Below are 25,961 nucleotides of genomic sequence, written 5' to 3'. Positions count from 1 at the left end.
CACTGTGTTCTGTGGGAGCAAAAATGTTGATGCAAAACTGGTTTATCTGAGTTTCAGTTTATGATCTGTGAACTACAGGCAAACATTGAAAACACAATTTTACTTCTATCTCCAAACCTGAATCAGATGCAGATAGACTTCTTGTATAAGATACCAGAAGTTCAAAGAGCGGAAGGGAGAGATGCTCACTTAATGCAGAACAGATGACATGGTATGAGCTAGAGTTCTAACCTGAACCATAGACATTTCCTCCCATGAATGAAAAAAATAATATATGTTTGTGTGTCACATGTATATATCTCAGTATTATATGTATACATAATACCCAAATATGTATTTAAATTATATATATAATTGTATATATGTATAATTATATTACATGTATATAAATAATAAATGTATAATTATATATATGTACCTTTTTTTTTTATATGCATACATATAGTATATATACATATGTTATGGCACAAGGGTTAGGCTAAAAAAGGAAAAGGAGTGTCAGAAATATATTGTTCTTTGGAAAATCAGTTTTTTGGTTTCCTCCTGTCTTCCTTGAATGTTCATTTAAGGAGCCAGAGATCTTTTCGCTGCCCAGATTGTTTGGTATAGTGAGGAGCTTAGAAACTTTTGTATCCTGTGGCCTCTCTCTCAGCAGGCTTGGGATTTGGAATCAGGTGAACCTTAGAATATTATATATTCTGCTTTCTGCCAGGCAGGCTGATGAGAAGTATACATTCAAAGAGCTTTTTTTGTTCTTCTTGTTGTTTTTCTTTTTGTTCTGTTTTGTTTTTAAAAAGATAAAATATTTACAGCACAATCAATATCTTGTAGGATTTTTTTTTTCCAATAAAAATCCTTTATTTAAACTAGATTTATTTTTCATTATTATTATTGTTTGGAAATTGATAAATCACTCTGATAGAAGAGTCTTAAACAGTTCTGGAGTGCAGTCACTCTGCTGAAACAAATGCACTTTATAAAATCAACAGCATGTTAAAATTCAAGTATGCAAAGGTGGAACTTTGATTACATACTGCAGACCCCTTTGCCTTTTAAGAGATTGCATAGCTGGCATTTTAGAACCACCATGCAACTCATTAGAGGAAAGCAGCTACACTGCTCTGACAGTGTGATGTAATGTGATCCTTTTGATCTTTCAAAAGACTGTTAATGAAAAGTAGATGATATGCAGGCTGACACTACATGGGTTACTTTTTGAAGAAGGAGGTTAAAATATTTTCAGCTTTATTCATGCTTTGTATCCGGGTTCATACAACCTTAATTCTTCAGCTTTTACATGCTATAGACACTTTCAAAGAGCTTCTTCTGTCCTGCTATGCCATGCTATTTGTACAGCAGAAAGACACTTTTTCTGCCATTTTAGTTGAGAGTCCAGCAGTCACTTGTCTTCCCTCTTCATCTTGTTTGCTCTTATATGCCCATTTAAGTTGAAGATTTCACTTCACTTTTAGTGGGAGGGCATTTAAGAACCTTTGGTATTGTAGTCTATGTTGACTCCCTAGGTTCCCCTACATCTTTCATGACCATTTCTTAAACCATTTTATCCTGCCTGCAACTGCATGCCCTCATCCAGGTCCCCATTTTGGTGGAACACAGTGCATCTCTCCTCAGAGTGACTGACTGTGCAGCACAGCCTGTGTGCAGTGCTGAGTCCTGGTTCCTGCAACTAGACTGGCTGTGGTATAGCTCTAGGGCTTCCCATTAGCACCTCAGGGTAACCACAGTCTGTAACATCTGCACTGCTTCCTTCTCAGTACTTCTCCAGCTACCTCTGTGCTGAGCTGCCTTTCTGGGCAGCCTCAGCATGTTTATTCCATTTTCTCACGGTTTTTCACCAAGGAACCAGCAATGTCCAGTGTCACCATTTCATCTCTGATGTGGAAGCTAGAGTTTTCTTTGATTGTGAGAGAAAATATGGGTGTTTGATTTCCACATGGAAGCCGGTGTTAAAGAGTCCAGTTGATTTCTAAGAATTTTGGATCGGATGTATTTATACAATCTTACCTCTTTTGAACAGGATTTGCTTAAACGGAAGTATTTGCCTGCTCTTCTTGTGTGTTAGAAAGAAGGGGAGAGCTAAGCATGTTGCCAGAGGCCTCCAGGCCTGTTCCTGGCCCAGGCCCGGGGCCGTGCTGGCCCCAGCATCGCAACACTGAGCCCCAGCGCTGGGCTGTCTATCCAGGAGCAAACTGGTTGCCTGCAGGCTCTGCAGACAGTGTTGGTCTCTGCCATTGTTCCCATGTCCCCTTCCTGAAAATGGGCCACAGCTGGGCTTTGCAGGCAACTGCTGTGGCTTCTCCTGGGAGTCAAAGCTGACACTGGGTTGGGGAAGAATGCTGGCAGGAGTATTATAGCAATGGAAAGGGTCTTGGGAGCAGAAAGAATAGAACCAGGGGCTTGAAAATCCCCCTTTCCAGCCCTCTGACAAGTAAAGCCTCCCATGTCCCAAATGCTGTGACACTAAATTTCTGCTGTCTGGACTACTAATATGCATGTGTGATGCTTTAGTGCAGGAACATATTTATTGTACCTTTGAGTGAATCTGTAAGCATAAATAATTACAACTTTAAACAAAACAGGTTTATTTTCCTGACTGCCAGATGTTACCCACCAACAATTATCAGATAGGATGAAAGGCAACAGGTAAATATTTGTTCATACATTTAGAATAGCTCTAAGAGAGACTGGACTTTAGATGTGTTGCAGTTCCCATTTGTAACATTGCAGCCAGAAGTTGGGAAACAGGCATCTGTGCAAAGCTTTAATTGGTCCAACACAGCAAATGCTAATTGTGAAGGAAGACCCAAAGTCATCCATCAATGCCTTTCAGGGCTGTCTGTAAAATTTGAAAACAGTTTATAGGCTGACGTTTCATGAATTTGCTAGTGGATGGAGTCCCAGGCAACAGGCATGGAAGGAAAGAGATTTTTCTAGCAAGTTTTTCCAGGTAGATTATTCATATATTAATTCTGTATTTCACTTATATATAATTCTTTAATTCACTTATATATATATAAGTGTTGTTTGTCTATGGGCTAGATTGTCAACAACTCAGCAACTGAGTTCATCACTGAGATCAAGTAATTTGCCTCTTTGGAGTAGCATTGTTTGAAGCAGGAAAGCTACCAGGCACTAGGCAGATCTTTCATCCTCTTCAGGCAGTGGTTAAGATGCATCCTATTCTCTCTGCTTTTCCAACTCACTGTCTGTGTTGATTGTACTATGTATCATTTAACCTTCTACAACATAAATGCACTAAAGTTTTATTTGACATTCCATTTTTTCTCACAAACTTCTTAGTTTAGTCAATGGAGATAACCAGATAACCTTTTCTAGATTCCTTCATTTTAAATATGTTGAGATGGGCTAATAATTCAAGCAAAAATTTAGCAACTTTAGTAAAACATCCTATTTCATATTTGTAGCACGTCTAGTTATTAAGAAAAATAGCTGTAAATGAAATACAAAGTAATATACTAATGGCTAAATAAAAAAATAAAATATAAATAGCAATTATTATGATATTGCAGTTTATTACATTTTCCACAGAAGTTATAGTCATATGAAAGAGTACTTTGTCAGCACTACTGTGAAGATATATATCACAGGATTGAATGATGCATTTATATGTTAAATGATTGATTTGGTTTTGCCTTCTTAAGACTAAAGTAGCTTCCCTTTTATTTATTCATCGAATGCACATGTGCCATTTATGATTGCCAGGCACAGAGGCAGTGCTGAACCCGTTACTAGGTAATAAATTGGTAAAGTAACAATAATCATGCAACACATTCAAGTGTCACTTTGACCCTTGGTTTGTGCCTTTGCCCTACTCCTCTTCAGAACAGCTATGCCTGTATGGGAAGACTTCTTTCCTTTAAGCTTCTTCCATCTGCTCTACACTGAGTCTATCCAATTCAGTGGGCCAGCAGAAATTGCTTAATGCTTTTCTGGTAGAATCAGTACCACCATATTTTTCATATAAGTGCTGCCAGTCTACAAAGTTGGGACTAAATTATTATGGTTCCTGCTACTGCTCAGAAGAGTTACTAGAAGATGCAGAACTGTAAGAGACAAGAGCACTATGTGACTGTCAGAGCTCCTGCTTAGTCAGTTTCCTATCACTTCCTTAAGAATGTAAGGAATTTGATTTTGTGATTGCACCTGAGTATGACCTTAGGCTGTGTGGATCCCAAAGGATGCACCTGTTTACTGTATCTGAAATTACTTGGCAGGAGGCCTTACCTTAGCTATATCTTTTACACATCCCCTATGCAAAAGACTAAAAGAATAAAGGCATCAATTTGCTGTTTAGCAATGACATATTGCTGGGTGTTACAAGGAACATATAGTTTTTTAGCTCTGTAGCACAGCATATTTTATGTTGCAGAAATACTACTTGGATGTCTTAAGAGACTAAGGTGCATTTTCCTATGAAACTTAACAATGAATCTAAGCACGTGTGATGGCTTCCTTAATGGAGCCTCTGATTGATTGCCTGGGTAATGCATCACTTACGTATGTGAACTATGGGGCAATACCAGTAATAAAAACTATGATGGGATTCTCCTTCTGTATAGCTCTACTGTCAGACAGGTCACCTTTCTTTAGTACGGATTCTTCTGTGTCCATGCTGGCTCTGGTACAGCAAACCTCTTCCTATCTGCAGATTGTGAACCCATGCAATTTGCTGGAGGTGCTTTTAGCTGTATATTCACATTTCGTACTTTTCATGGGTGCAAAAACACCAACAAAAAGTTTTAAGGTGCACTAACAGAGCTAGAATTCAGTCACTATGCCTGAATTGTTTATTCCTAAAATAATTTCTAGCAGATGACAAAATATATAACGATATACATTATTTCATAATCTGTGCATTGCATCTCTCATAAAAATCTGCATGTTACATTACTTCATATTTTTGCCAGTTAATTTGTGTTTTCTCTCCATGTTCAATTTGCATTCATTAACTCATAAGTGTGGTAAGTGTGTTCTTTCTGTACATGTTCAAAGAAATCCTTTAATTCAATTTCTCTGTTTCTTCTCATACAGTCTCACAGCCAGATATGCAACTCAGTCTAATCACAGTGGAATTGCAACCAGTCAAAAAAAGGCTTCTAGGTCAGTTAAATATCTCTAATTTATTGCTTATTAGCGATAATCAAGCAAGTCAATGTCCATTGGAAGTTTATCCTTTGGACAGAAGTGGACATTAAAAAATGTGTATTTATGTTATGCGTGCAAGCTTTGCAACAATGAGCTTTGCCATGGGAAAGCCTCGTATGGACTGGAGGGAGCTGATTTTACTGTATATTAGCAATATTTCTGGTTGTTATGTATCTTGCATCTTGGTATCCTGCATGTAAAATATCAGGTGGGGAGGATTAGTTGGTGATTTTAGTGCTCTCTATTTTCTGGCTCAAATTCTTTGTTTAGTTACAAGCCAAAAAAAATGTCTGGGACCCCATCCCAATTCCCAGTAGATGTTCTTCTGCATGTATTGCAAACCCACCTGAGAGGTTGAGTTCACAGAGACAAGATCTCACAGAAGCAAAACAAGAGTGGAAAAAAGAAGCACTTTCAAGAGTTCTGCTCCTTCAAGAGTAGCCCACACACAGTCGCTGCTAGAGAGATGCTTTGTTTTGGCTGTGATTTGACAGAACTGTGTGTAGGAGCTGCCCTGTTTGAGATTTCATCGATACTTTTAGCACTATGAGCACTAAAATCTACAAGCCAGGTTGCAGAAGAAAGAAGCTGAGATCTAAAGCTTACTCTTGTTTCTAACATATTTTTTTTGTGTGTGTGGTGGGTAATTAATGTGCTCATTAATCTTTTTTTTTTTTTTTCTGTACAGTTCATTGGTGAGAACAATGAACTATAAATTGTGTAATCTACAGTTAAGATTGCATTTTGCAATGTAGTGCACTAACATGAGTTGCTGGTGATAGCTTGGAATGAGCTATACCACGCTCCAGTTGCTTTGCACCTGCATTTATAGGTCTTCAGTTTTTCTTATTGCTGATGCTCCTGTCTTGTCCGCATTCAGTATGTCCAGGTTAACAGTCTTAATGTCTAATACTTTAAATCTGTGGCAGTGTTTCCGAAGCCTGTTCAGAGGTATGTGACTTGTCCCTTATTTGTTATTCTCCTCTTTGCATTTCCTTAGCTGCTTAACATGATTCTGCAAGAGAAATTTAAAACCTGAATTCAATTAAAAAAGACAGCAAATGAGGTAAACTGGAAAGTGTGCAGAGCAAATGGCTTCATGTATAATGTGCTTACTGTGGCAAGTTCTCAAATTCTGGCATGCATAACTATTTTATATTTTAACAGAACAGATGAGTTTCCAGCGTTGCACATGCCTTCTCATTGCTTTTTTCATTACCTTTGACAAATGATCTCAGGGCTCTCACTGCCTGTCAAATTAGGGTAATGAGAAGGAGCAAATGGATTTTTAAGTTTGTTTTAGTGCATTCTTCAGGGAACAGAAGATCACTAGAATTCATGGGTCACAGTAAAGGTTAGCACGCGTGCAGCTGCAGAGCAGAGACAGTCTGCTGTGGGCTCAGCACAGAGGCTAGCAGGGCAGGCTTGCGGCCAGAAAGAGACATGAAAATAATGAATGGATTAGCTCTCTGAGTCTTAAATTGGTGAAGCAAGAGAACGTGGAGCTGTTTACATGTGTTTGCTAATGAAAATAAAATTCGAACATTTTTGTTATACCCATTTTCAACAGAAAAAGTTCAGAAGAAATCTAGAATTTTGCAATTCTTTGTAACCTGTTTTTTTTTTCTTTCTCATGCTGTTCTTTCATCATATAGTGAAACTAACAAAATTCAATATGCATGATTTGCATTGACACCATTAAAACCATTATATCACCCCCATAAGTGAGAAACAGAATATAGATATTATTTTCCAATGGCAAATGTATCTTGCTGAGTTAAGCATTTCATTTTGTCTGTCAGAGAACAAAAGTGGAAAATGAAGTGGCCCACAAAGATGCTGAAGAAGGTTTTAAGCAAGCATGTATTACAGAATCTTTCATAAGAGAACAAATGCAGGCAGATAAAAAGATGCAGGCTTATACATGCCAGGGACAACAGGGTCCACATTTTTTTCATAGCTTAGCCACACAGTAAGGTACAGATGGTGGCAGCAAATACTAACAAATGAACTGTATAGCCTACATTGTATCCTTGTATCGAAAAGGTGTACATTCATCTGTAGCATCTATCTAAACAATATATTTGCAATATTTTTATTTAAAATAATAAGCTCACAAGCCTAAAGAAGTAGAATTGTTTAAACCAATAGCATTCTGAAAATAACAAAAGAACAAAATTATAAAGACAGCTTTTGTGCTGACCACAGCTCTGGAACAGTTAATAGAGAGTAGAGTAAGAAAAATGAAATATTTCTCAATTATGTATTTTTGTGCTTCCAATCAATTTCTGTAAAATTTTCTCCTTAAAAATGACTTATTTAAATAAAAGTTGATACTACATATTAATGGTCTGTTAGGGTGAATCTGTTTTAGCAACATTAATGGCAAATGCAAAGCATCTTCTTACATGTCTTGTGAACCCAGAAAGCATCTTTTTCCCCCTTGTGTGAATAAAGATAAGCTTTTCTTTTAATTTGTTGAGTCTATCTAACTTGAATCCTTCTGTTCATTGTTGCTTACATGAAATCATTGGTTTTGGTCATTGGTTTTAAATTCCAATCTGATATTTGCATACTACCTCTTCTATGTGTTGCACTGCATACAACGAACCAGTCTCTGATTATACCATTCTAGGCTTCCAGGACCCTCAAGGGTGCCAGCTGCAGGCAGCAGTACCAAAGTCCAGGGAGCTTCTAATTTAAATCGGAGGAGCCAGAGCTTTAACAGCATTGACAAAAACAAGCCTCCACAATATGCAAACGGAAATGAAAAAGGTAAGTGATTAAAAGTTAGTGAGATTACTCTACAGAAGTAATACATAATGGAAAAAGAAAAAAAGGCACCTATCCACAAAAGACAAAGAAGTGAACGTAATACTTGGTGAGGAAGCACTATGGAGACAGCCCTGTGAATTAGGGTTTGTAATTGAGTTGAGGTAAAATTTCAGAACTGAAACCTTTCAAGATGTTACAGTGAGTGGTATTTTATCTGTCTTTGATGGAAATGTCATTGACTGATACTTCTGAAGTAAAAATGAATCCATATTGCATGCCTACAGTCTTGGTCTATGCTCAAGTCCGCTCATACCCATAGGAAGACTGCCATATTAAAGGAGATGGATATTACATTTGCATGAGAATATTACATATGTTTATTCTTTCAGGACCTTACTAAGTATATGCATTAATCCGAATAAGGGATTGGAAATTAAGTCGAATGTAATGAAGTTTTGCAGGGATTTGAATTCAGTGTTCATGTTTTATTGCCTCCTTTAACTACGATCTTCAGTTTCACAAAAAGGGTTCTCTGCGTCCTCCTATTTCTCCAACCCTCTGATTCTGTTTTCCCAGAAAATGTGCCTCTTCAGGCTTTATCTTAGAAATAATAATATAAAAAATCAGCCTTCCAAGTTGTGTAACTAATCCAGTCCTTCCCTCCCCTTCTTTCTCCCTTTGTGTAATGAACAGCATTTTATTCATATCTCTGGGTTAGAATACAGTTGAAAATGATACAATATACATAGTACCCATTCGCATCCTTGGGGTCTGTGGGAGGAACAAGTATGCAGTGAATGTTCTTCATCCAAGCAACAGGCAGCTATCCAGATTTTTTTTTTTTTTTACAAAATTCTGATGAACACACTTTGCCCCTAGCTGTATCTGAAGATATAAACCCATCCTTTCAATAGTTATTTCTGTATTTTTACTATCAGTTGAATGTTTCAGATAGTTCTGTACTGCTTTTTATTTTATCAAGGACTTGTTTATGGCAAGACAAGCAGACTAAAAAGAGATCAGAATATAAACTGAGCAGACACTGTATAGTTCACAAATATGATAGTGATGTTATGAAGTAGGAGATGGGACTGCTTGAGTGAAGGTATGTACAGCAGTTCAGGCTTTAGAATTACTTCATAATGTTGACATAAGTTTTCTATTGAAATATGTGAAAGAGCAAAATGATTTAAGGTGGGGCATGCTTGTAGATACTAATATTCTTAGCTCATTGCTTGAAAACTGTCTTTGGACTGCTAAGGTTTACACTGCATTGCACATTTACATGGCTTTTTGCATGATGGATTTCTTTACTTACCCGTTTCTTCACAGCAGAGAATGAGAAACTTGATGAGATTTTTAGTAGAGTCATCACTTACAAGAGTATAAGGGGTGGCTTTCTTTGTATACTATCATTCAATTAGTTTTACAGGATATAGAAAATGTAATGTTGCATAACTACATTGAGTATTGTATTTTAGGTTATTCTATTTGATTTTTTTTTTCCTTTCCAAACAGCAAAATGGATTTAAGAACATTGATTTTACTTATGAATATAAGATAAATACAAGTTTATTTTAAAAGATATGTATAAAGCAGAAGTTAGAGAATATGAATACTACACATGCAAGTGTGTAAGTTTTTTTTTTAATATTACAATGAAATTTCCAAGTAGTCTTTGAATTATTTTTTTTTATGTACCTGTGGGTGTTCTATGACCTGAGGATTTTTAAAAAATTTGTTCTGAAACAAACTTCAACCCTTACATTAGCAGTAGTAATAATAACACCTTTTTAAAAGAAAAAAAAATAATAAAATAAAATAGCAGCACATGCAATAAATGCATTTTAAATTTTGCTTCTAATGTAGATACTTGGAGCAAGAGAACTTTAACAGCTTGTGTTGAATGGACATACAGTCCATATACACTAATTTCTGAGTCTTGGATAGTATAGCAAATAGCTAGTAATTTTGCATTAGTGCTGCATAAGCTGCATAAACTGAATCAGAATAGAGGATGACTTGTACTATGTCAATAGGCATGAGAACTGGGGATCTCCAAATCTCAAGGACAGACCACTTTTGGTACTTTTTTTTTTTTTTTTTTTGCTAATGTACAACTTCCTGTATGTATGCTAAAAAGAGACCTCAAAAAAGATATACAGCATAAGTTTTTTTCTTTGTTTTGTTTTGTTTTAAATCCAGTTATATGTAATACTTGAAATCTGCTCTTGTATAGCACATTTTTCACCTCAGTCACAATACAGGCACAGATTTAAATACATTTTAATCTGTACCTGGATATACAGGCACAGATTTAAAGGAGACCTCAAAGTGGTCCAAAATAAGATGCGATAGATGTCTTTTATATATTGTTTTATTATTTAGAATGCTATTTAATACTATCTATTTTGAAAGTTGCTTAATGAATAGTTTAGACTGCAAGAAAGCCACGGACCCCTAAGTGAAAACAGTTATGCTACTCATTCAGTACAGGACAATTTTCACCTATAGACCCACTCCATTGTCTTGACACAGGTAAATTTATGTGCCAGTGATTAAGTCAGGAAAACAGAATATACCAAAACGGTAAAGATGCCATGAGCTGAAACTCATCTGTGGAATCTGTGGAGCTTTAGTGAGATATATATATATACTTTTAATATATATTTGGACTTATGGTTGGGTTCCAAAGAATATGTGAGTTTTCCAGGTCATATCACATCCATCTCTTTCACACATAATAAAATACAGAGGAAAATAAAACAGTGAAAATGAAAGTATTTGAATAAAGTTAATTGTCCATGTTGCTAATAAGACAGATACCCAGGGCATTTTGAGACTAGCAAAGAAATAATGTTCTAACTCCAGCCAAATTAAAAACAAACAAACAAATATTTACACTTCAGAGCTTAGAAACACTGTCTCTGAACACTGATAAGGACCTTTATGTCACAGAGTTTAATTGCACGCCTTTCAATGTCATTTCATAATATCAAATGTCATTTGTGTATTGTCCAGAGTTTGTTTCAATTCTCTTTGGTATTTTGCCCGTAAAGACTTTGAGAAACTCTGTTCTGGATCCCAGTTGTCTAATGGTTGCAGATCATTAATCTTCGTGCAGTATGTGTGCCCAGTGCCAGTTTGTTTGTGTTCATTCTAGTGCCAGTCTGCTGCCAGTGCTCCCTTGTGGTGTTCTCCTGTGCTGACAAGGGGTAGATAAATTCTCATGTTGGAAGAGGACATTTGAGCAGGCTGTGCTCTATTCATCTTACCAGACAGACTTCCAGTTCCTCCAAGCATCCTTACAGCTTTCCCTTACAACTCTTCCTTTTTTTGTTAACCCTTTCAGTATGAGTGACTAATATTGGATATTGTAATCTGGGCACCTGGTGTGACAGTATTAATATGCCTTATGGAAACACTTTGTCTGCTCCAGAATACTAAGAAAATCACTACCTGACTATGCTGCAACTGGGGAGCTGTCATCACAGAACTGCTGTCCTCTCCAACAGCACCAACTACAGAAAAGGTCATGGACAAGAAGATTGAAGAGGATTGTTGTAAATTGGTTTCTGATATCTTTTTTTCTTTCTGCGGTGCGCACCCAGGGGTGTTCTGCTTTCCCAAAGCAGATTGGGCTGAACCCTGAAGCACAGTACTCTCAAGGAGAATGCAGCATTTTTCTCACCAGAAGTTGATTATGCCTTTCAATTGTAAAGGGATTGGGCCCTACAGAGAAACCTGTCTCCTTGTAAAATTCAGTTTATAGAGATATGACATCCTTGTCATATCCTGAATCCATAGCTTCGATTCAGTCTGTATCGAAAGCACCACAAGGTGGGGACAGATTTCATATAATGAACAGCTAAAGCTAAATCCAACTGAATGAGAAAAAAGCAATGAAAGATGTGCAGCTTCAAGTAGTACATTTGGGCTAGGAGGGGAATAAATCTTTTTATTCCACAACTTTAAGCATACAGGCAGACTCTCACTATTTCTTGAGAGTGTGCAATCCACATTCCTTGTGGGAACTTTAAGGATGCACTTTAAATTGAAGGTTAAAGGCAAGTTTTGTGTTTGTACCTTTTGCTGATGTTTGTGGTTTGTGACATAGGGATCAAATAAGCATCAGTGGTTCCAGGAACCTGTGTATTTTGCTATATATGTGGAAGAATAAACTGTTGTTGAAATAGTGAATATGTTCCTTTTTATATTTTTTTTTTTCAAATGAGTTAATATTATATAGCAGGAAATATGGCAAGGCTTGCATTCTTCTTTTCAGTCAGAAAGCTTCCTCCCCCCTTTCTTTCTTTCAGTAAAATGAATAGCCTGAAGCCATACATATTTAACAGAATTAATACAAGAGAGTGCAGTGGCATCTCACTGTGCACAGATTGTTACATGTATTCTGCATTAACTTTGCATATTCTTAAGGTGAATTTTCAACTGCAAAACTACTGGGATAGCAAAAGACCCCAATCCTCCTGTGTAATTAAGGCGTGTTTAGTGCAAAGCAAGATATGTGCAGGAAGGTCTTTGTGCACACCCAGTCCTGGGCTATCAGCCATGGGGCTGATCCCTGGTATAAATTAAGGAAGCCTGAGGGCTGCAGTAATATACAACAGCTGCTGTTGGCCCTAGGCTCTGTTCCAGCATCCGAGACTCACCAGAAAATAGCAGGGGCCCAGCCACAAATCCTGCCTCATTCACAGATGAGGGAACAGCTCTGCAGCTGCCAACAGAAGCAGCTCCACATTAATAATGCTACCTGGAGCAAGGGGAATAAGCTATCACCTAGCCTTTCCCAAAAATACTCTGAGGCCACCCGTATTTTCTTGACTCAGCAGAGATGCTCAAAAACTTCTGTGAAGATCATTAGATCTATGGGGTTTGCACACTGGGCTGAGAGCACACAAAAAAATGTAGGGCAGATGGAGTTTACAGCATCTGCTGAAGATGGAAGTGATTGGGCTTCTGGAGTGCAGTTGGTAATAGTGTTAAGCAAGTTAAGGCTGTTTGTGTAACACATTTCTATTGTATTACTTTTGTTTGGATTTTTTTAAATTTATTTTTAAACAAAAAATTCTTACAATCTATTTAGAGAAGTAGATTTTGCTTGTAAAAAGCAGATTTTTGTTTGTTAAAGAAAAAACACCTCTCCCTCCAGGATGCTTAAAATCTCCCCTTCCTTATTTGTATTAGTGGCCTTCAGACTTCCAGGTGAATAGTCTAATTCATACGAGGGCCTTAGGGCTGAGACTGCAAAAATGGAAATTGCGCACAACTTCAAACTCTGTGCTGAAGGGCAGAAATGTCCTCAGCTACTATATTATTTAGACATGGGAGCTACAGGGCATGACATTGGCCTTGTGTGTATGTAACACATCAAGTGCTCTTTTTTCCATTATGTGAACTGTATTTCCATTGCATGTTTCTAGTAGCACGTATTTCGTAGCATAGACACACTTAAGCCTAATCAGTGGGAGCCACAGAACTCTGAATATCAAGAAAAGACAGATAAACTGAGAGAAAATATGTCACCTGCTGAAATAGCTTTGTACCACATATATGATTACCATTAGTACTTCATTTCTCTGATGCTCCAGAGTAATAGCATTTAGATACTCAGATAAGTCTTGGAAACAGGAGCTTCATATAGAAGAGCTCAGCCCTTTCATGCCTCGGTCTGTTTTGCTTAACAAGGCAAAATGAGTGTTTTGAAAATCATGGATGTCAATTAAGATAGTTTGATTATTGCAGAATGCCTTATTCTCTTTCATTCTGAAGCTTTGCTGAAGTTTCTGGAGAATATAAATGTAGTGAAGGAACCTGAGAGATGTAAATGAGACTTATGTACCTTTTGTTAAACAGTAAAAACCATAATCTTTTTCTGTTTTGTTGTCTTGTTTTGTTGTTTTGTTTTTCTTCTGGTGTTGCTTTAGTGCTGCTTTTTTTTTTTTTTTTTTTTTTTTTAGTCTCTCAGTGTTTTGTTATTAGCAACTGATTGGAAGAATTTCTTTATGAGTTATTAATTATAAAATCTTTACATTGGAAGGTTTAATTTGCATAATGAAATGGTTGCAACAAAGGTGTCTCCATGTGCTCTTGAGCTCATAGAAAGAAGTATTGCACAACACCATGATGGAAGGGAAAAAAAGGCATTTTTGATTAGCATTCTGCATATTCCACACGTGTATATTAAGCTTATTATAAATCACATTTACACTGATTTTTGAAGTTTATATGTAACTGTATTTCTCATGCTGGGGTGGGGGGGTATGCTGTTAATCTTCAAGTAGAAGATGTGAAAATAACTGTACCATTGTGATTCTTTCTATTTTTAAGCAGATTCACCAAAAGGCCCTCACCCATCTGCAGGCATGAATGGAAACGTGCAGCATCCCACCAGCACCGGGCAGCAGCAGGTCTCTGCCATACCCTCTCCAAGTGCCAGCAAGCCTTGGCGCAGCAAATCCATGAATGTCAAACACAGCGCGACCTCGACCATGCTGTCCGTGAAGCAGCCTAGTCCCGCAACCTCCCCTACTCCATCTTCAGACAGGCTCAAGCCACCCCCATCTGAAGGCATGAAGCCACCTTCATCTGGACAAAAATCTATGCTGGAAAAATTCAAGCTGGTTAATGCTAGGACTGCTCTGAGACCTCCTTTGTCATTGAGCTCAGGACCCAGTGATAGTGGGAGAGAAGATGATACCTTTTCAGAGTGTGGTGAGACAGACATGTTAAGCGGTGGGGTGAACAGCGGCGGCTCCACAAGTAGCAGTCCTAAAGTATCACCGAAGTTAACTCCTCCGAAAGCTGGAAGCAAAAATCTCAGCAATAAAAAGTCTTTGCTACAGCCAAAGGACAAAGAGGAAAAGAACAGGGACAAAAATAAAGTTTGCACTGAGAAAACAGTCAAGGAAGAGAAGGACCAAGTCACTGAAACATCTACAAAGAAGAGCTCAAAAATTGCAAGCTTAATCCCAAAGGGAAGCAAGGCAGCAACAGCCAAGAAGGAAAGTTTAATACCGTCTTCTAGTGGAATCCCAAAACCTGGATCGAAGGTGCCAACAGCAAAGCAGAGTGCTTCGTCTGCGTGCACAGGAAGTAAGGAGGTTGAGAAACTGAGGACTACAAAAGGAAACCAATCCCAAACAACACCAAAATCTCAACTCAATGAGAAGGCTTCTCCTTCCTGTGGACTTGCTTCTTCTGAAGGGAAAGAACCAAGCTCAGCTCTTGCCCCGGGCTCCTCTGCAGCTCTCTCGGGCTCCGTGGCGGCAAGCAGCAGCCAAGGCACGGGGAACGGCATCGTCCAACTTCCTCAGCAACAGCAATACAGTCATCCCAACACTGCCACAGTAGCTCCTTTCATTTATAGGTAAGGTCACCAAGGGAAATTGGGTTTGTGTTAACATTTAGAAAAGAGAAAGCTAAAAAAGCCAGAGCAATAGTGGTCACACTGTGTCTCATATCTCCCAGTTTCCACGTTCTGTCATGGCATCACATATATTTTCCAGATAATATGTTTTAATTAATATTCATGAATAATTTCTTTCAGGAACACTGACTCTTTACCTTATATAAATGCAATCCATTGCAAATATTTGCCATTTAAAATTCAGGATTGGATTGATTTGGTTGGATTGGAAATACAAATCACGTGTTATGTTCCCTGTGCTGTTTTTGAAAGGTCATGGCAGAATCAGGATTCTAGTGAGAATATTCCTGTGTGCAATTTCAGACCTTCAATGTTTATTTGTTATTATTTGATAATATTTGCTTAAAACACACTGCTTTCTAGAAAAAAAAAAAATCCTAAAATACACTTCTGACATTTTCACAGTATGTGACAGCACTAGTAGGATATTAGAAGAAAAGTCATATACAAACTTTTGCAAGCATTCAAAAGTATTTCCATACTTTGAGCAGAGTAAAAAGGATGCTGGCCACAGGTCCTTTTTTTTTCTGTTTGTTTTTATACATGAAGTAGGTATAAATTAACTCTGTAGAGGCAGCACATTTTTACAGATGGTGCATACTCTTCTGATGGCCAAGAACAGGGGAATGATCAGTTAAACGTATTGATCTTTGTCTGAATTTATTTTGCTGCGTGATAAAGCAACTGAAGAGAAACTGAGAGATTGCATTGTTATACAACTCAGAAAGCAGAGTAGGTGTAGAAAGACTGGCAAGCTGCTCTGAGTCATGATTTCAGATGTCAGATATTGGAGAGCTTTAGCTACATTTGTGGGTAAATTTAACATCTGATAAAATGACAAATATGTTATTAAGCAAAATATACTGGCAGTTTTTGTTAGTGAGTAGTACTGTAGATAATCTTGGCTAAAGATTAAAGAGGTGCTGAAGTAGGCTCTGAGGGAGTATATATATCATTACACACAACTAAACATAGCTTCAAAACCAATCTGGATGAGTGATAAACTGTTTAGGTTGATTCTGAACAAAAGCAGTTCTGAAAATTGTATGGGAAGGGAAAAAGCCATGATGTGGGTTATATTTATTCTAACATTCAGTGAGTAGCCTTTTGAGTTTCAGTTAAATGTATCACTGAATGTGTTTAATATGTATGTTTCTGTATAGCTGTCTGGAATATTTTCAGTTACACAGCCATTTGCAGTGTCATACATAGGATGGCCTACATATGTGTTAGGTTGCGTAGATAAGAAGAGAGAAAAAGAGGCTATGCTTTGCCTTCAGATGCATGTGCTATATAATGGCAATTTTACCACATATTAATGCCATTTCATTGCATGATGGAGATATCTTATCACTCTTTTAAGCTTCATCATGAAGCAAAATATATTTGGAATTTTAAAGGGCATTAGAAGCATGCATCTTCCAGCAAAATTTGGTATTAATAATCATCTGTTTGCTTCAAACAAGCAGCAAAGGAGACTGTATTTGATGTTAAATCTCGCATGAAAGTAAATTTCTCAGAGCCAAGGTCTGATCTCAGAATGCTATAAACCCAGGGTAATAGGCTGACTTTGATGAGGTTTCTTCAATGTGTATCTCTGTAACTGAGAGACAAATCTGACCCACAAATACACAGTAAATACATTCCTTACAGCTCTCAAGGGCTTTGTAATAGTACACATTGATTTCACAGAAGAATATAAATATAACCAAGGATAAAATATCCATATTTCCAAAGTCAGCAGATTTATTTTTGTGGATATATGGCAAGTAGAAGTGTACAGGAAGATAGGGTACTGTATTTACATTTTTTCTGCTCTTAAGCGTAAATGTCTTTTGAGTAGTCACAACAATTTATACTGAGAATTTCCACGTATTCTTGTTAGCTGCTAAAACAGCTTTATAGATCAATGAGGTAGTAAACAACAGTTATCATTCAGACGAACAGGTTTATTTTTTATACCTAGTGGGAATGTCTAGGCCCTGTGAGTTGGTATTGTAGTCCTTGTAAAAAGATTCAATATAATTCAGTAAAAATACAGTACATTTTATCCAGAATCCTACAGAATTCTTCTTACTGCAATATACTACTGTGATCAGTTTAGGCTGTTAACACGAGGGTAAGTGTTTTCTCTGGTTTGTTGCTGATACCATGTATTTAACAATTTTTTATTATTACTTAAGAGTATATTAGTGTAGATTTGTGAGTAAAAGGAGTTATTTCAAAGAGTTTCTTTGAGGCCAGTATGAATTTTGCTTGGAAAGAGACTGCTGTGCTATAACAGTTATCAACACTCATGTTTACAAGTGGTAAGTTTTTACTAATAGGCAGAAAAGACTGTTTCGCTAGCAGGTGCTGAAATGATACATTGCAGTATTCAGTTCTGCACTTTTGGTGCTTGGTTGCTATCTGATACCACGTTGTATTTATGCCTCTTAAACACCATGGCATGGAAATTTGTATGGGTTTATTATTTCTCTTCAAAGATTAGCACCAAAGCTGAGATTCACATAATTTAAATGAATATAATTTAATTTTTTCCATCCTCCTCAGCAAGTGACTATTTATTTTCAAATGTGGTTTTGAATTTACAGCGCCTTAAATGTTCTCTCTGAACTTGACTGCAGAGACCAACTGATTTACAAAAGGCTGAAGTAGATGTAATTTGGTTGCCAGAAAGGTTGTTAAGAAAGATGCAGCAGGCAAACAACTAAGAGCAGTATGTAAGAGACTGTATAATTGTTTAAAGTGTACCAGCCACTATTTTAAATTACACGCTCTTCTACACAGACAAAATTAGTGGAAGATAGAAATGACACCATCTGCCAGAGTTCCTTGGACTCAAATCAAAACTGGCTGTAGATTTTAGTTATCTTCCTAGTGGTGCTTAAGTTTCAGATGGAGAAGAGTAACACAGAATTTTAGTGCTTACTAGGTTACACTGAAAACAAGGAAGGAAGAGACAATAATGGGGGAAAAAAAAAAGTCTGAATTTTTCTCCTAAAATCCTAGCAGGATAACAACAAGCTTAATTGCTCAGTATATGGAATTCTTAGCTTTTGAATGTATTGCTCAAAAAGTATAATATAACCTGTACTTTCAAACATTTTATTGCATAGATAAGAGCCTGTTTTATCTAATTATAGTTTTTATTTATTTGTTTGTTTGTTTTGTTAGCCAAATTGTGTAAGATTTCCATGAAATGCGAAACATAACAAATAGTTCTAGAAGTAACGCAAATGTTATCTAACTCCATGGGATAAATCCTTAGTTGATATAAATCATCACAGCCCCACATGAAGTATGTGATATGATGGCAATTAACATTTGCTGTGGACTTGCTCAAATACTAAAGGAATATTTCAAAAAGAGAACTTTAAGTTATAACCTGACACATGAACTAGTTTAGTTTTATTTTATTGACTCCTGCCGTAACTGCTGCAGGAATTTAATGGGTCCCTTTCCCATGGTTAGAATCTGAAATGCTCAAATCCCTGGGGCTGCAGTGCTCAGGAAGTGTTTATTGTCTGAAATGATGAAAGTACGGAAACTGCTGAAGAGATTTAGCTGACCGCTTATTATCCTGAGCTGTACATCTATGTAGTTCATCAGTTAAATTTCACTCCTTCGGGTAAATTTGTAGTTTAATGATAGAGACATCTGGAATAAGCTTCATTATTGTCTGAATTGAAACCTTTCAGAGATGCTCTTTCAGTGTCAAGAGAAAGAAACTGGTAACTTCACTACCTAATAGGTTGGTATAGAGAAGATAGGGCTAGACTATTCTCCAAAATGAAGGATAAGAGGTAATGGGTACAGCAGGGGAAACACTGATTTAATATTTTCACCATGAAGGTGGTGAAACACTTGAGCAGGTTGCCCAGGGAGATTGTGGAAGTTCTGTTTTCAGACATTTTCAAGACTTAACCAAATGAGATCCTGAGCAACTTCATGTAACTGGACTTGGCTTGAGCAGGATGCTGGATGAGATGCCTTCTGGAACAATTTTCTGATCTAAATTATTTTATGATTCTGAGAACACTAAAGTGTTCACCAGATAGAGATAGACCAATGGAAATATTAGTATAATAAACAAATGTTACCAGCTACTGAAATATTCTTCCTATCTCCTTTTCTATATGGTGATTGCAACAATTCTATTACTAGACCATAGCTTCAAGGGTGAACCTGCAGAGCTATGACAGATGGGAAGGAGGATATAATCTGGCTGGAACCTCTGGAGACACAGTGAAATTTAATTCCAGCTGCTTGTTCAGGATGTTTTTATACTGGTTTATAGGGTAATAATTGAAATAGTCTTCAAGGATCCTGAAAACACAGAACCTGTGGGTCTTGTTGAAGCCATATTTGTGTCTAGTTTTAATGACTAGAAGCCACAGACTGTGGAGTAAAAACTAACTTTTCAGTAAAAGACATTTTATGTTAATTGTTTGTTAATAATAGATTGTACTGATAAAAGTATTGCAACTCGTTCTTTAAAAAATGCAGTGACTCAAAGTTATACTGTAGTGCTTTGCTGCTATTTACATTACTGTTGTGAAATTAAAACTGCAGTTGCCACCAAAATTTTGCAATCGTAGGTAGCACTAGACATTGCCACCCACCAGTTGTAACAAAATACAGTGTTTTAAAAAATTATCCCATTTTCTTATGCTTGATTTTCAAGTAGTTGTGCAAGAAGGTCTTCCAGTATAAAGGTGTTGGCTTCAGAGTTGTGAAGAAGGATAGTAAGTGCATAAATCATTATAAACATATACATGATTGCTGAGTTAAGCCTTGTGTGCTGAGTTAAAACTGTAGCCTGATAATTTGATTGCTTCCTGTTTATGAGTTGAAGTTGTTCTTTTAAATTGTCATACAGGCAAGTGTATATTTGTTCCTTTGACTAAATAATGAGCAAAATGTAGGATAGAGGACCAAAAAGGTTATTCTAAGTCCTGTTCAGTCTTCTGCCACTGGCAACCATTTAAGACCTTGTCATAAAGCAATTGAGCTTTATCTTAATCTAGGTAATCTCCACAACTCCAATGGGAAGGTTCCTTCAGTAACTCATCTCATTGTCAGAAATTATTTACAAGCTACGTGATCAGAATGTATCCATTTATTTTGTTAATATTATCCTTTAGCTTAAAAAGGTTTTTTTTAAACTCTTTTCAATCTCTCTTTAAATATGTGAAATAATAATTCGATGCCCATCCTTCTCTTTTGCAAGGCTAAACCGAATTGTCTCCTTTCCTTTCATTAGAGTTTCCTCTTCCCCATGATCATCCTAGTAGCCTTTTTCTGCAGCTGTTCCCAATTTAACTCACATGTCTTGAACATGGGTGATCAAAACGCTTATATACCAGATGTGGTCCTGCCAGTCTGTTACACTGACAGTGATACATATTCAAGACAGCTGCACCTCAGAGTTGTTTGGGGAAAATAAAAAAGCGGCATATTCATCTGATATCTTGTGGAATGTCAAGCAATAACCAAACAAATCTTTGATGTTATCTCTGTTTATCAAAGGTTGGCTATTTCGTTAGAGACAGGAAATTACTGACTGTGTTAAAGATAGCTTATTAAGTAGTATTTCAAATTCTGTTCTTAATTACTCTTGTATAGGCTCATTTTAATCAAACTGAATGATCTTGTGCAGGTGTGTTTGAGAGCAGGATTTGTCCCATTAAGCACGTCTTATGCTCTTACAAATAAGTAGCATATAACTAAGTGGGTTGGGGTTAAATATATTCTCTGATAGCCATTTTTAAAATAGAAAGCAGGTAGTCCTGTTTCATGACAGTTGCTTAAATTAACCTACACTGCAGATGCACAGCACTGGAAGAAATATCCACAGGGGAGCTTTTACAAAACTGAAATTATTTTCACTTTCTTCAATGTCAGAAGAGATGCAAGGATTTAGATTTTTTTTATTATTATTTTTTAAGGCAGTGGGCTATGAACAGATAGAGGATAGAGAGTCATTTATTAACGCCAGTATTTAAGGTTAATGAGAAGATATTAACTGCTTGCTTGCCTGGAGCATGATCTGTGCAGCAGTCCTGCAGAGATCACTTGAGTCATTCATAGGATTAATACAGCCCAGACAGATATAAAAAACAGTATAGGGTAAGGTGAATCTTGCAATTTCATCTTCCTCTTTTTTTTTTTTTTTCCTTTTTTAAAATAAAATAAAATAAAATAAAATTGTTGGGCTAAGCAAATAGGCATCTGCATGCTTAATCCAACGTAAATCCCTATGACAGACTTAGAGGAGCAGGACCTCCTTGCTCCTCAGAAGCTGGAGCTCCTACATGGTTTTGCATGGTAGTGTTTTTCCACTAGACCATTCTGACCCCATGTGGGCTAAGATTGACTCCAGAAAAAAAGAGCAAGGCCTGGGCTATCAAGCACCAAAAGCAGGGCTGCTTCAGAAACAGAGGTGTTGGTTTTGTAGGGCTGTTGGCAACCCAGGTGGAGACCTGGTGAGAGAAGGGCTGTTGTTGAGGGCCCTGTTACCAGGTTTCTCCTTGGGTTACTCAAGCACAGCTGCCCAAGGGCTGAGCAGGTACCTTTTGCCTTTTGGCCAAACACTTCCACAGTAAATAACCAGTTTTCTCATGTAAGCAGAACTTAAACTGCTGCAAAATCCATAGTCCTTTATGAGATTTCTATTGTCACCTCAGATAATGAGAATCACTGATATTTCTACCAAATTAAACAAAAATGTTGAATGAAGTCAGTAAAGCAGTTTCTTTATAATTTGTTTTGCTAGCAAATCAAATTTATTTTACATCATATTTAAATGTTTAAGTTTGAAGCAAGATAAAAGGGACATTTCATGCTTCTTAGATCAGTTATTTCAGGCTGCCTGTAAATTTAAGAAAGCCACATTACATTTACATTTGGTTTATGTTTCCATGGTTATCTTTCTACAAATTAAAGCAAACATCTTTGAATTATTAGTGTTATATGATCTTTTTTACTTTAAGGCTTAGATTCTTTTGCTGTTTTATGTCCCAAAAACTGGCTTTTGTGCTGCAATTATCCCAACCAATCAGATTCTAAAATTTTGAATGGGAACCTTTGCAAGTACGTCTTCCCACAGTGTTTTTATCTTTTTATCTTCTCTTCCTGATTATAGCTGTATTTTTGAAAATGAAAATAAATAAATAAACAAATAAATGCCAAAGAATTGAACTATGGTTTAACTGGTATTTGGTATATCTCTAAAAGGTTTGATTTGACATGCGTAAGCAAAGCCCAGGACAAGTGAAAGCTTTTATTCATTGCTATTTTAGGTGAACAGATTCACTCATCTTACTGAAGTTTATTTGCTACTGTAGATCACTCATTACTTGCCTGTACTCTTTTTACTATTAGGGAGATCCAGTCCTTTTAACATAAGCTGTTGCGTACCATATAGTCAGTAGTGAGTTATGTATTTGTCTCTGTTGACTGTACAGGCAATAGTTACTGCCAGAGGGTAATCCAGATTGTTGAAGTTTTGTGCTTATCTTTCCCCATTCACTAGATAGAGAAGTAGTGCAAATGTCGGGTATTGGTGTCCACTGAGGGTCCTTAATCCTTTTTTGATGATACATGTACAAATAAACAGTGATGAATCCTTTCAATTCTCTCTTAGCTTATATATAAGCCTCTTGGTCACTCACTGAGGGGTTTGTATCTCCTGTCTCGGCTGATGCAGTGATTGATGGTTAAACAATTACACAATCAAGAATGCAGTTCCATAATGTCAGAAGGACAACAGGTGAAAATGATCCCTTTCTGTTTCTACCCAGAGGTGAACTGACATAAACTCCATATACATTTGTGGAGGAACCTAGGAATACTTGAACTGTACCAAGCTAGCTGAGGGCCCTTACTGCAAGACCAAAAGCAACATGTGTGTTTCCAGTGTTCCTCGTAACTAGCTCCGGCCTTTCTCTGGCTCCAGCCCTTTCAGCATAGTTGTTTGGGCTTAATACAAAGAGTGCAGACCACTTCAGTTCGTTTTACCATTACTGTAAGAGCCTTTTTCTAAGAGATTTTGGGCTGACCTTTTGCCCTGTGCTGATCCAGCACTAAGTCCAGACAAGAAAACTCATGAGCATTCATGGCCTCTCAAAGTTACTTTCAGTGGAAGCAGACATATCCTTTTTTTATTTTGATGATTTCAGGCAGTACATGAAAGCAGGTGGGACCACAGATTTCAGTTTGTTACTGAGGACGCTGTCCTCAAACACCCAATGTAAAATCAAATTCAAGGACAGTAGTTAACCTTATAGCATGTGCTGTGATTGTGTTTCCAGTAGAACGTACCAGACAGAAATGGTAGACAAGAAGCAAAAATAGTGTTCAGAGAACAGTTTTCTGTTTCCAGCATCCCCAAAGTACATGATCTGATGACAGTGTATTAGAGTAACATTGCTGTTTCTTTTTAAGTAGAGTCCAGGTTAAATGATTCTAATGATTCTAATCAACAGATCCCTCCATGACAGGACTTGCTCTGTTTGCACATGCATATATCTGCTTTCTCAGTTACTGTCATGAATTACTGAACAAATCTGTTCAATAAGTAACTCTAAAGAAAATATTAACTGAAAAGTTATTTCATGAAGTAAGTTGCTATCAAATTATTTTGAGTGATAAGTCATTGCTTTTGTTGGTTTTACTTATAAAATACACATTCATCACACAGTTAAATGCTTGTTTTCAATTTAGTTGGTGGTTGGAAACGCTATGGTGAATTTTAAGAAATAAACTATATATATAATGTTTTAAAATCAGGATATAAATATTTCAACAGTCTTTTAAGAAATCAAAAGACTGTATTATTCATATCATCAAAGCTGGAGAAACTTCATTTCTAAGTGAATATTTTTTCATTTTATTCTGTAAAGTGGCTAGAATAGCTAGAATATCTTTAGTTACATTCTTTTACTGTAAACAAACATGGTACAGGTTGGCATTGATGTCATCATGTTTGAACAGTTCCTGAGTAAGTTAGATGCTACAGCTGTTCCTTAGGAAGGGAATAATTATCTATTTCATATCAATATCCCATGTCTTTGTGTATTTCTTGCTATTTATCATTATGTAATGACAAATAACTGTATCCAACAAAGTGTACCCAACATAATTTATCATTGATATCCATAGAAATACACCATCACAGGAAATACGGGCTATTTATTAGTAAGTTAATGGAAACACTTTTATTATTCCATTTACTGAGAGTTATGTAAGGGGCATTATCAAAAGAAGATACACATAGATTTAAATATCTGAGTCAGATTTCCATTCCACCCTTGCATAAGCTTCTTCACACATGGCCTTTCTCGCCTAGTATTTCATGAACCAATTGCAAGTTTTCGTTTCCCTTAAATATGTGTGGCCATGTGACGTAACCAGTTCAAATGGATTCTGACTATATCTGGTTGATACCTCCTGCTCTTCTGGAGAGAGAAAGTAAGGAAACAAAATGGGTCTGATTTTCTCAGCTGAAACTCTGGGCTGTTCATGAAGAGATGGAGTTCCTAGTCATTTGCAAATTTGGGTAGCTGGAGTCAAATTAACTCAGTAAAAATGTGACATTCATGCTATTTTCACCATATGGCTTTTCCTGAGATGTGTATAGTGATGTGATTTTAGTTGGAGCTTCAATTAAAGTTTGTCTCCATTAATACCTTTATGACAGATAATAATAATAATCAATCTTCTTGCTTGTTTTCAGAACTCTCTCAGAAAATGACAGTACCTCTTTACCACCTGCTGACTCCTGCACCAGTCCTACCAAAATGGATTTGTCGTTCAGTAAGACTGCCAAACAGTGCCTAGAGGAGATATCTGGTAAGTAACAAGAATTCAGGAAAAGCCTAAGTTTAGGAATTATGTACTTTGCTTACATCTTTATCTTACCAGGAGCATTACAGTGTATTGAAATACTCCTGACTTCAGTTCATGAGTGGTATTAAATATGCAGACAATTTGGGTCATGTACAGTTAGTGCTTCAAATGCACAGTTCCCTTATCTGAACTGGTTCCTTCTCTTTGAATATACTCTTCATCATTTTGCAGAAACAGCACTTTCATAAATGAGGGTTTCGAGACGTGTAATTGTTAGTGTCATATTGAACGTTCCAGGAGAGCCATGGAAAATCTACTTCAGGATGTTTGATACTATTTTGCATTTAAGGCCATCAAATTAAGTCATAACATCAGAATTGAGACACAAGAGACAGAAGACATATTTCGCTTTTGTAAATGGATCTTTATTCAAAAAATGGGAAAATGAACAAGTTCTCTCTATTGTACCTGACTTTGAAGTCACTGCTAAAACTAAGCTTCTGCAGGCTCTGTCCTTCAATGCCTTGTAAAACTGGGGCAAAATCCTTATTAGGTTACAAACGTGAGGGGACTTTTAAAGTCATATCAGAATAGTTCCTTTGAAGTCGACAAAGGCATGCTGATTTACATCAGCCGAGGATCTGGCCACTACTCTGCCTGTAGACGCAAAGCAAAGTGTGTCACAGCTGACTTCCTCATC

At 36.9% G+C, this 25,961-nt stretch overlaps 1 protein-coding gene across 10 annotated transcripts in view; it reads left to right on the top strand.

Annotated features, from left to right (window-relative positions):
• NAV3 (neuron navigator 3) overlaps positions 1-25,961 on the top strand; it is a 557,486-nt gene that overhangs the window by 406,441 nt on the left and 125,084 nt on the right. For 7 of the 10 annotated variants that reach the window (XM_084516198.1, XM_084516193.1, XM_084516191.1 and 4 more), the window contains 4 exons: positions 5,074-5,142; positions 7,823-7,962; positions 14,311-15,349; positions 25,149-25,264. In XM_084516198.1, the coding sequence (XP_084372324.1) occupies positions 5,074-5,142; positions 7,823-7,962; positions 14,311-15,349; positions 25,149-25,264 (1,364 nt within the window). The remainder of the gene's footprint in view (positions 1-5,073; positions 5,143-7,822; positions 7,963-14,310; positions 15,350-25,148; positions 25,265-25,961) is intronic. The other 3 variants (XM_084516194.1, XM_084516192.1, XM_084516196.1) reach the window with 2 other exon arrangements.

Source organism: Aythya ferina, assembly GCF_964211825.1.
Source record: "Aythya ferina genome assembly, chromosome: 1".
Taxonomy (NCBI): Eukaryota; Metazoa; Chordata; class Aves; order Anseriformes; family Anatidae; genus Aythya; species Aythya ferina.
The sequence above is the reverse complement of the archived record's forward strand: the minus strand, read 5'-3'. Positions and strand labels throughout refer to the sequence as shown.